The sequence below is a fragment of the Diabrotica virgifera genome, chromosome 3 (assembly GCF_917563875.1).
Source record: "Diabrotica virgifera virgifera chromosome 3, PGI_DIABVI_V3a".
Taxonomy (NCBI): Eukaryota; Metazoa; Arthropoda; class Insecta; order Coleoptera; family Chrysomelidae; genus Diabrotica; species Diabrotica virgifera.
This window is the reverse complement of record NC_065445.1, coordinates 120651321-120664130: the sequence shown is the minus strand read 5'-3', so window position 1 is coordinate 120664130 and position 12810 is coordinate 120651321. Positions and strand designations below refer to the sequence as shown.

Below are 12810 nucleotides of genomic sequence, written 5' to 3'. Positions count from 1 at the left end.
GAAAAATTGTTTGTGTCATAGGCAACATCCATGCTTGGGCTCTAAAGATGTGAGGTTGGATTTTTTGCCCTGTGCAATTTCAATTTATGATACTAGTAGAGGTGGAAATTATCGATATAAACATATAAATTAACATTATATTACATAGGGTAGCGGGTAGGAACTCCTTTGGACTCTATTGGATAGTCCAATCAGGGAAAGTGAATCAATCCCTGCCCCCCGCAAATTCCAGGAGCTTCTTGACCCGGGAAGCTAGCACCTGCTAAGGGCCCCTTGTCCAGGCTCACAGATGAAGTCCAGAACGGCATCCAAGGCGACGAAGAATACTTCCGGTACGGCGAAGATGGCGGAGCTGGCAACCCTCGATTTTAGGGGTAGTATAAGATCACAAACCTAGAAGCGTCTGACCCGGAGCGGGCGGCTTCAAACAGCGTCGGTACTCACAATGAGCGGCTGAAATAAAAACTCACCAACCCGCCTTGCCAGCGTGGTGTTTCAAGGCAAATACCTCCCAACAAAATGTCAGATTTTAAAACAAAAGCGGATGTACCCCAGGTGAGTATAGCGAGAAATCGAAACTCTCACACTGATTTATCAGTCTGTCCCAAGGATTCCTGGGGGGACAAAAAACTGACGACGCGAATGACGAAAAAACCTCTTTACACTCTTTATCTGTACCTACAATGCCAGAACATTATTATCTGAAGAAAAAGTAACTGAAATGGAAATCGAGATGTCAAAAGTAAAATGGGATATCATTGGAGTCAGTGAAGTAAGACGACATGGAAAAAACCTGACAACACTAAAAGCAGGGCATATATTTTATAGTATAGGTAGTGAAACCGAATCAATCGGGGCTGTCGGATTCTTTATACACAAAAGACTTGTAGATGGCATTGTGATTACAAGAAGTATATCCACAAGAGTAGCCTATTTAATCGTAAAGCTAAACCGAAGGTATAAAATAAAGATTATTCAGGTATACACACCAACAACGGACCATCCGGATGAGGAGATTGAAGACTTCTATGATGACATCTCAACGGCACTGAAAGAAACACCAACACATTACACGATTATATGCGGCGACTTTAACGCAAAGATCGGTCTAAAGCAGGATGAACAGGAAACAGCACTAGTAAATTTGGATCCAAAGGCAGAAACGAGCGTGGCCAAACACTACTAGAATTTCTATTACAACAAAATCTATACCAGATGAATAGTTTCTTATCTAAAAAATATCACAGAAGATGGACGTGGAAAAGCCCAGATGGTAAGACCAGAAACGAGATAGACTACATAATCAGTGACAAAAAATATATATTCAACGATGTCACAGTCCTTATAGCTTTACCACAGGCAGCGATCATAGAATGGTAAGAGCCAAACTAAAATTAGACTTAATAACAGAAAAATCCAAAATGATTAGGAAGAAAGCCAACCCAATATGGAACGACCCAACTAATTTAAATGAATACCAATGCAATATCAATAAAATCCTACAACAAAATGAATGCATGAATAATGTAAATGCCCTAAACGAAAATATCGTAGAAGCTATTCGAGAGGCTCAAGTAACATGCTGCCCTAAAAGACGCCAAGACGAAAAAATAACCATTGAAACAAAGTAACTAATGGAAACTAGAAGAAAAATCAAAGGAAACGAAAGCATTGACGAAGAAGAACTGCGAAAAGTAAACAAAGAAGTATCAAAAGCTATAAGGAAATATTTAAGGAAATTTAAGAATGAAAAAGTCCAGCGAACTATAGAAGAGAATAAAAGTCTGAAAGTCCTGAGAAGACGGCTAAACAATGGAAAATGCGAAATACATAAACCAAAGAACAAAGGAGTCCCCGCATCAAATAAAGAAGAACTACTACACATAGTTGAAGACTTCTATCAAGAACTATACACAAGCCAAAGAGAAGACCAAAAGAATTTGGAAGCCACTGCATCTCGCAAAATTATCAACCAGGGTTCGGAGCTCATGCCAGAGATCACACTAAGCGAAATCCAGGACGCAATGAAAAAGATGAAAAACAACAAAGCGCCAGGAGAAGATGGAGTCGTAATAGAAGCTATAAAGATGGGTGGACGTGCCCTTCTCAACCAAATAAAAATGTTGTTTAACCTTTGTCTAACAGATTGTTGCATACCGGAAACATGGAACAATGCAGTATTGTCCTTTTCATGATCATTTTTCAGTGCGTAACAAATGATTGGAAAAAGGGTAAGTCCGTGATAATACACATTTATGACATTTATTCTAACATGACATTTTAGTTAAATCTGACAGTTGTCACATTTTATTTTCAATTTGGAATAAAAACAAATCAATTGGGTCTATTGCATTTATAAAATGGTATTTTCTTTGATTTGTATAGTCTTATAAATTATACAGATTATATTTGTAATATTATTATCTAATTAAAAAAATTATATTTTTTTCATTATGGCGCCATCTATCGACAACTAGAATAACTAGAATAAATGTTGTAATCTGAAACGTGCCTTTTTTTCTGTCACATACAATTTAATGCGTTAGAAAGAAATCGAAAAACTGTGACGCACTGAAAGATGATCATGAGAAAAAGAGTAACAATTTTACTACACAAGAAATGAGACAAGGCGCACCTAGAAAACTATAGACCAATCAGCTTATTGAACCACATCTATAAAATGTTTACCCGAATAATTACGACAAGACTAGAAAAAAAGTTAGATTTCTACCAACCCCGAGAACAAGCTGGATTCCGCTCAAAATTCGGAACAAACGATCACCTACAAACAGTAAAAACCTTAATAGAAAAGTCGATAGAATATAACAGACCACTGGTACTTATCTTCGTAGACTTTCACAAAGCCTTCGACACTGTCGAATTAGACAGCATTATAACTGCTCTGCTCTGAACAATAGTATGATAGATTACCGGTTTACAAAGTTAGTGCAAACATACCAAAACGCCACAATGCGTGTAAAACTACATGATACTAGAATATGAAGTGGGAAAGTAGAGTCAATCATCTGCGTTTTGCCGACGATATAGTACTTATTACCGAAGATCTGGGTGAAGCACAACAAATGCTACTAGAATTAGAAAACGTATCTTCAACAATGGGTCTAAAAATGAACATCAGTAAGACCAAATTTATAACAAATTTAGTTCCCAGCGAACACCTAACCATCCAAAATCAAGTGGTAGAATTGACAGAAAAGTACATATATCTCGGTCATGAAATCAGAATAGGCAAAGACAATCAGACTTGCGAATTTCAACGACGAATAACACTTGCTTGGGCGGCGTATCTAGGTTCATCTCTTTTTATCTCACAACTTAATGTCTTTCATCTTTTGCGTTATTTTGCCGGTTATTAGCGAGCTCATCACTGTATGTGCTTAAATGTTTGTGTATGGGTGATTATTTGTGTATTGTGCTTGGGTGTTGCATATGTATTGTGTATGACTAAAGACGTTGAGTTTCTTAATCCGCTGTCATTGGTATAATCTTGTGATTGACTTCTTTTAGTATTGGCAACCAAAAGTATTGATTTTTCTTTCTTTAATGATTATTGATGCATCTTTCCATTGTACTCTGTGTTTATTGTCCCAGGCATGTTTGCATATCTGTGATCTATCGAAGTCCCTATTTTTAATGTGTTTCATGCTCGAAATTGTTGCATTCTGCTGCTCCTGCAGATAGAAATTGTTGCATTCACAGGGATGTTATAGATGTACTTCGTCGATCTCTTTTATGTGTTATTAGGTTTGGTTTTAGGCAAGATATTAATCGATAGAAGACATAACCTCAACATTAACTTGACGGTTATACTCATACACTCGTTTTAACAAAATTCTTAAATAATCTTTTTGATATCGAAACATTAAACTGGGCGTAGTAAAAAATTTTAATATTACAATGAATTGTGGCTTAATCTTAAAAAAACACAATATTTATCGTTATTTTTATTTTCTGGCTTAACCACTTGTTTGCTAGAATTTTGTGATGGAGTCCGCAAAGGGTTAAAGACAGAAAAAAACATGCAAGATTGTTAATTATGAAATAACTTATCACGGGTCTACACTAGGTTCGCTTTCAAGATGCAGTAGAAATAAACAAACCAAGACACGTTAAATGCCACTAGGAGCACAACCGAATCATAATTTACAATGTATTGTATCAAAACAATGAGTCACCGGCCGCAAGACGTAAGCCGAGAAAAGTCTAGATCGAAGCACGCCATACGTGGAACCGACGCGCGGTTGTTGGAAGGTCACACGATAGTCGGAGAGCTGGCTTAGCCCGGGAATGATCGAGAATAACGACTAGGATATATAAGGCATAATTTTTGTAAATAGAGTTTAGTCTTAAGCTAAAGTTTGTAAAGTAAACTTGTATAAATAAATAATAAAGTCGTAAATAAATACCCGAACGCTCGTTTTTGTTACAGTGGTGTTAACGGTGTGGAGTGTAAATAAATGAAAAGTGAAAAAAAAAAGACTTTTGAACTTTATTCGTCGGGAATAATCGGAGTGCGTTAATTGTTCGGTATTCGGAAAGACTTTTAAAAGACTTTAGAACTTTATTCGTCGGGAATAATTGAAGTGCGTTGATTGTTCGGTATTCGGAAAGACTTAAGACATTTTGAAAAGTACGTGTGTGCCGACCAAAGATGTTGCTACAAGAACTGACCATAAAACAGCTCCGTGAACAATTAGAAGAGTACGAATTAGACAGCAGTGGGTGCAAGATAGTCCTACAAGCACGACTCAAGGATGTCCTCACGAAGAACGGAGATGACCCAGAGACGTTCCACTTCCAGTCAGCAGAACAAGTAATCTTATCGAAATTAAAAACTGTTTCTGAAACGATCGATGAAACTTGTAGAAAAAGCGACGATAAATTCGAAAATGTTGCTAAAAGATTCGATGAGACTTCTCAAATAATTAAAGACGTATATAGTCAAAACAATGAGAAATTCGAAAGTGTTTCTCAAAAGATTGATGAAACTTTTAAAGAGGTCTGTAGGCAAAACAACGAAAAACTTGAAGAAGTTTGTAAACAGAACAATGAGAAATTTGAAGAAGTTTCTAGAACATTCGATAAGATACAGAAAAGTGTAGACGACAATAAACAAATGTTAGAAGAGAAGATCAAACAACTAGAGACTATGGTAACCAATACGAAAGTTCTACCTTCAGTTAATGCAGTAGTTTTGGCCGTAGAAGAGAAGATCAAAGAATTAGAGAGCATGATAACCGATACAAAAGTGCAACCGTCAGTTAATGCAGTAGCTTTAGATCCTGTAGTGAAAGATGAACTACCGAGAGACGAAATGTCGCATAATATGAGATTCAAATTACCACCATTTGATGGAAAGTCCTCTTGGTCCATATACCTTAGACAATTCGAAGCTATTGCGACCGCCAATCATTGGACCGAACAGGAAAAGGCTGTTTCCTTGACTGCTGCTTTACGAGGTGATGCTGCAGATATATTAAGGTCAATTCCCAAGGGTCAAGAAAATTGTTACCAGACCTTGTTCACTCGTCTAGAAAAACGCTATGGAGATGCCCATCTACAACAAGTATACAAAGCACAACTGCGAAGTAGAAGTCAACGAGCAAGTGAGAATCTGCAAGAATTTGAAGCAGATGTGGCTCGTGTGGTGCGGTTGGCTTATCCAGAGGTGCCAGACAGCGTTTTAGAAGAAATTGCAGTAGATACCTTCGTCAATGGGCTGAAAGATAATGAACTACAGAAAGCTTTACGACTAGCAAGACCGAAAGTTTTAGATGAAGCACTTGCTATTGCATTGGAACACGAAACGCCTAGTCAAACTTCACGAGGCCATAGAGTAAGAACCATTGAAGAAAGTGACGAACACAACGATGAACGTCTGGAGGAAATGATACGGAGAGTATTAAGTAATCAGATGCCAAAGACACGCGAGCCTAGATGTTGGAATTGTGGAGACGTAGGCCACATTCGTCGTAATTGTAAGAAGATCGTACAGCCGTCGGAAAACTAGAGCGGGTCGACACCAAGGGGCAACTGCCGACCTCGAGAACTAGAGCCCCCATAGTAACTGTCAACCTTACGTCCTCCGGTGGAATCCACAACTTATACATCGAAGGTCGTATCAGTAATAGATGTAGATCATTTTTGGTGGATACAGGTGCAACGAGAACTATCGCACGTCCAGATGTAGTACGAGACCATAATAAATTATCACCTGCGACAGTAAAGCTTAGAACAGCGACTGATGAGCTAATTAATACATATGGCGAGGCTAATATGTCAGTATCCATTGGCCAGACCACAGTTGAACATCAAGTATTAATTGCCGAGATCTCCGACGAATTCATATTGGGAATGGACGTACTAAGGAAAGTGGGGGCAATATTGGATGTTCAAAATCGAGTTCTCAAGATCAATGGTGAAGAGTTGCCCTTTCACGACGACAAAGAAGATGTCATCCGCTTACTTACTACATGCGACGTAACCATACCCGGTAATAGTGAGAAAATTCTGATGACCATGCTTGATGGACACTGCCGAGAGGGAAGTTTAAGGATGGTCGAAGATGTGGATAATGTCGAGTTCCTAACGGCGAAAGCTTTGGTAAAAGTTCGAGATGTCATCCCTGTAAGAGTTATGAATTTAAGGGAAACTGCTATCAAGTTAAGTAGAGGAGCTTTGATCGGACAGTGTGTTCCCGTGGCTTCAATTTGCTCTGTGAATACCAATGAGAAATCATCGAAGGCGATGTATCCAAAGGAGCTTGTTGAGATGATCATTGAAAGATGCCAAGATCTTGATCATGAACGAACGGAAAAAGTGACGTCTATGCTGATAGAGTATCAAGATGTTTTTGCTATTGATAAGAAGGATAAGGGCAAAACAAGCATACAGTAGGAAAAATGAAAGAATACCCATGAACGAACATATAAAACACGCTGTATTTTCCTTTCACCGTGTCACACAAAAAATTGGCCAGCGCAAGTACATGTAATAATAATTATTACATGTACTTGCGCTGGGCAATTTTCTTTGTGACACGGTGACAGGAAAATACAGCGTGTTTTATATGTTCGTTCATGGGTATTCTTTCATTTTTCCGACTGTAGTAACGCATAAAATAAATACCGGAGACGCTCAGCCAATCAGACAACGGCCTAGACGACTTCCATTTGCGAAAAGAGATGAAGCCGAAGAGATTATCAAGGATATGGACAAACAAGGGGTAATTGAACCATCGAACAGTCCATGGACATCACCAGTAGTTCTGGTAAAGAAGAAAGATGGTTCAACGCGTTTTTGTATCGACTACCGCCAGCTCAATGCGGTAACAAAAAAAAATAGTTATCCTTTGCCGAGAATAGACGATACGTTGGATACTCTCTCCGGTTCTCGTTGGTTTTCCACACTCGATTTAAAAAGTGGATATTGGCAAGTAGACATGGAGCCAGCCGATCGGGAGAAAACCACATTTTCGATAGGATCAGGGCTTTGGCAGTTTACGGCTATGCCGTTTGGTTTATGTAATGCACCTGCCACATTTGAAAGATTAATGGAGGCAGTTTTAAGAGGTCTAACATGGAAAACATGCCTGGTTTACTAGATGATGTAATCGTGGTTGGAAGGTCCTTTGATGAACATGCCAAGTCTTTCAAGGATTGAGGGCAGCGAACTTGAAGTTAAGTCCGAAGAAATGTCACATGTTTCGACGAGAAGTTAAGTACCTAGGACATATTGTATCGAGTAATGGTGTAACAGCTGATCCTGAAAAGATTGAAGCAATTAAACATTGGCCAGTACCAAAAGATAAACATGAAATTAGAAGTTTCCTTGGCTTATGTACATATTACCGACGATTCGTCAAAGGATTTGCCAATATCTCCAAGCCCCTAACAAAGTTGACGGAGGAGGGCAAAGAATATACATGGAGTGAAGAGTGCCAAACAGCTTTCGAACAACTACAAATGGCTCTGATCAGTGCACCGATATTAAGCTACCCGGGACAGGCAGGAAAATTTGTTTTGGATACCGATGCTAGCAACAGTGCCATAGGAGCTGTTCTCTCCCAAATCCAGGATGGACAGGAAAAAGTCATCGCTTATTTCAGCAAAGTCCTGTCGAAACCAGAAAGAAACTATTGCGTTACCAGAAGAAAACTGCTGGGTGTAGTGAAGGCTTGCGAACATTTCCATAAATACTTGTATGGCAGAAAGTTCCTTCTTCGCACCGATCACGCTGCTCTAAAATGGCTCATACAATTCCGTAATCCAGAGGGCCAGATGGCAAGATGGTTAGAACGATTACAAGAATATGATTACGATATAGAACACAGGGCCGGAAGAGTTCATTCAAATGCTGATGCCCTTTCGAGACGACCATGCAGTGCAAATTGTAATCACTGTGCCAAATTAGAGGAACGATTTTGCCCCGTGAGACGAACCACCGTAATTAATGAGCAATGGCAGCCCCAACAGTTACAAGACGCCCAGAAGGATGATCCATGTAAAAAAAGAGTATTGGATTGGATGCGGCAAGGTGAGAGACCTAGTTGGCAGAACATTAGTGCATGTAGTCCAGAAGTCAAGGCCTACTGGAGCCAATGGAATTGCCTGGTACTAAAAGATGATCTTCTGTACAGAACCTTTGAGAACGATGATGGTACAGAATCGAAGCTTCAGTTGATTGTACCTAAAAGTAAAGTGTCAGAAGTATTGCGTCAGTTGCATGACGGTACATCAGGTGGACACTTTGGTATTACGAAGACTCTGCAAAAGGTTCGAGAACGGTTCTATTGGGTGAACTGTAAAGATGATGTAAGAAGATGGTGCCGGAAATGTGAACTGTGTGCATCCGGTAATGGTCCAGTTGGTAAAAAGAGAGCACCCATGAGACAGTACAATGTTGGCAGTCCTATGGAAAGAGTAGCAATCGACATTGCAGGTCCATTTCCAGAAACCGATGCTGGAAATAAATACATCCTGGTAGCCATGGATTATTTTACGAAATGGACCGAGGCCTATGCATTACCGAATCAAGAAGCTGCTACCGTTGCAGAGGTACTTGTTAGAGAATTCTTCAGCCGATTTGGTGTTCCCTTGGAGATCCACTCCGACCAAGGGCGAAACTTTGAGTCAGCTCTTTTCCAAAACGTTTGTAAATTGATTGGTGCCAATAAGACCAGAACAACACCCCTGCATCCTCAATCAGATGGAATGGTCGAGAGGATGAACCGAACGATGGGTAAACACTTGTCCAAAGTTGTGTCTGAACATCAGCGAGATTGGGACCAACACATTCATTTATTCCTGATGGCATACCGCTCGGCCGTAAATGAAACTACAGGTCAAACACCAACCTGCCTGATGTTGGGTCGTGAAGTTCGTTTGCCCTGCGACCTAGAGCTTGGCTGCAGACCTTCCGAGGAACATGTTGCAGGCGAAGAATACGTCGACCGCCTGAAGTTACGAATGAACAACATTCATGAATTTGCCCGACAACACATCCAGATAGCCAGTGACAGAATGAAAGATCAATATGATTCTCGATGCAAGAATGAAAGCTTCGAAGTAGGTGATCTTGTCTGGCTTTATAATCCACAACGTCGTCGCGGCTTGTGTCCTAAACTGCAAAGACAATGGGAAGGTCCGTATGAAGTTAAGAAGAAAATAAATGACGTAATATACAGAATTAAGAAGTTGCCAAACGGTAAACCAAAAGTTATTCACATAAATCGTCTTGCACCATATGCTGGCTCAAATGAAACAGAAGAAGCCCGAGTCCTCCAACAGTCATGAAAGACGCCGCACAGCCAAGTTTTAATCAATTTATGTCAAATTACTCAGCGAGAAAGAGTGCTAGATTCGGCGTGACCACAGAAGTTCAGCAAGATCTGTTTGGTGTTCCAGAAAACGTCTCTCTAGCCCACTGTGTTGCCCAAGACCTCGAGATGACTAAAGGAATCTCGTCCGTATTCAATAGAAAGTTCGGCCGCCTGGACGAGTTAAGAAATCAACAACAATAATAAAATTGGAAGAGTACTGAGATTGGAAGATGGTCCTCGATCTTTGCTGTATATGGTGACCAGGAAGTCTTATACGGACACGCCAAGCTACGAGAACATATGGCGTGCTCTAACTAATTTGAAGGAAATCGTGTGTAATTATGACATCAAAGATTTGGCTTTACCAAAAATAGGCCATGCAGTAGAAAATCTGGATTGGAAGATTGTGAGAAGCATGCTTGAAGTGGTCTTCAGGGAAACTGGCGTACGAATTACTGTGTGTTGCATGAACCCGAAGATGTCGGATCCTTCAAAGACAGTAGACTGTTATTTCTTTTTGAAGGGTGTATGCAAAGCTGGAGAGTCGTGTAGATTCCGCCATCCTGGGCCTTCATCTAGAGTTGCTGATCGGGACGCTCAGATCTTAAGAGGGGAGCAATGTAGCAAAACAATGAGTCACCGGCCGCAAGACGTAAGCCGAGAAAAGTCTAGATCGAAGCACGCCATACGTGGAACCGACGCGCGGTTGTTGGAAGGTCACACGATAGTCGGAGAGCTGGCTTAGCCCGGAATGATCGAGAATAACGACTAGGATATATAAGGCATAATTTTTGTAAATAGAGTTTAGTCTTAAGCTAAAGTTTGTAAAGTAAACTTGTATAAATAAATAATAAAGTCGTAAATAAATACCCGAACGCTCGTTTTTGTTACAGTATATACATTGTAAATCCCAAATCACGATTTCCAAAGTTTATACATTGTAAATTATGATTCGGGAGTGCTCCTAGTAGTATTTAACGTGTCTTGGTTTGTTTATTTCTACTGCATCTTGAAAGCGAACCTAGTGTAGGACGTTTCATCGCCGCCGTTTCGATGCCGCCAGTTCATCGCCGGCCGATTCATCGCCTGCCGATTCATCGCCGGCCGATTCATCGCCAGCCGGTTCATCGCCAGTCAGTTAATTGTTAACTGATATATTTCCGAATTTTCTACCAATTTTCGACAGTTACATTTATTATTTATTTTTAATATTAATTAGGAATTCTAGGAAATGCGAGATATGACCCTTCCCGTTGCCATACTTAATCTTTTAATAGACTTTTAAAATTTTATAATATAAAATATAATTTAACACTACAAATTTAATATTATTTAGTATCAAATTTAGGGGAAGTAAAAATAGAACAGTAAATTAATATAATAATATTTTTTATCTTTTTATTTGTCATAAGTTTTGAACTGAATTTAACGTCGTGTCGTGTCATCTCAGAATCAACTGACTAACTGGCGATGAAACAGCCGGCGATGAAACGGACGGCGATGAAATGGACTGGCGATGAACCGGCGGCGATGAAACGTCCCATTCCGACTTATCACTTAGTCTGTAGTTAATCATCCTGTACGACCCCTGGGTGCGAAAAGTTTTTTTCCCTTCCCTACCCTTGATTGTTCGATTGGATTCGTAATGGTCTTGGTGTATGGTAGGTTTGGTTAGGCGTTGACTTTAAGAAGTGTTGCTGGCTAGATGGGCGCAGTTTCCAAAGGCCATAAAAGAAAAAAAATAACATAGTTCTGTCGTAGGTAAAATCGAAGTCGAAGGTAAAATACTTAATGTGTAAAAATTAAAGTAGATTACCATATCAAATATTGCCAAACAGCTATGCATTATTTAATTATTATTGACACAGTAAATGAATTATAAAATATAACTTTGTTGTTTTATCCTAATATTGTGTCTATTTTATTTTAAAAATCTAATAATTCTGATATAAGATTTGTTTGTAATAATGTTTTTACAATCTCTAGCATTAACCATGGCATTTTTTTAGTGTGGCGTCATAGAATGTGTTCCTAATGCCAAATCAAGAGATCAGCTAGGTAGACAGACTGATATCGGAATGTATGAATATTTCTTGAAAAAATATGGTGATGAAAGTACCAGAGAATTCCAGAATGCTAGAAGAAATTTTATTATTTCAATGGCAGCTTACAGCGTTGTCGGATTTCTTTTACAAATCAAAGATAGACACAACGGCAACATCATGTTAGATACTGATGGGCATATTATACATATTGGTAAGTATGTATTAAACCCATAAAACGGTTAGTGCGTACGGTATTTCAGAAACGTCCAATCCAAAAAAAAAATGAGTAGAGGATTGGATATATCAATTTTATAACTTTAAACTTTAAGCAAATTCGCATGTAAGAATAATTACAATAATTGTTCAAGTTTACTCAAGATATAATTCCCAGAAGAATTGATAAAATAATGTGAATTTCTTTGAAATCTTTGCAAGGCCACTCAGTCATGAGTGGCTTTGATTTGAGTGGCAAGATTTAATTTTCCTTCGTTATACTTTTGATCGATTGTTTACAATACATAGAAGATGAAAGCAAAAATCAAATAAAAGAAACATAGTAAACAAATGTAAAAACAAACAAATTATATAGAATACGGAATATTGACGTAAATAATAAAGTAAACATAAAGATATTCAGTTACAAAATAAAGTAGACAAGTTCTCGAAGCAAAGGAATATCAGTAGGTACTGGGTATATACTAGATTACTAGATTTTAGAATGACCCCTTTCCAACCTGACTCTCCTACCCTGGAGAATGGGATTTATTATTGCGCCAGGCCCATAAAATTATAGTTTTGAAAACATAATCAATGAGGAAAAATAAGCGTCAAATACAATTATTTTGTGATGTGATGATATCCGGTGAAAGATAAGATAATTAGCGTTAATTACTTGTTAATTTATTTGTTAATTACAATCTACAT

General features: G+C 38.8%; 1 protein-coding gene across 2 annotated transcripts in view; it reads left to right on the top strand.

The window, feature by feature from the left end:
• LOC114343580 (phosphatidylinositol 4-kinase alpha) overlaps positions 1-12810 on the top strand; it is a 218426-nt gene that overhangs the window by 181681 nt on the left and 23935 nt on the right. For both annotated transcript variants that reach the window (XM_050645477.1, XM_050645476.1), the window contains one exon: positions 11851-12097. In XM_050645477.1, coding sequence (XP_050501434.1) covers positions 11851-12097 — 247 coding nt within the window. The remainder of the gene's footprint in view (positions 1-11850; positions 12098-12810) is intronic.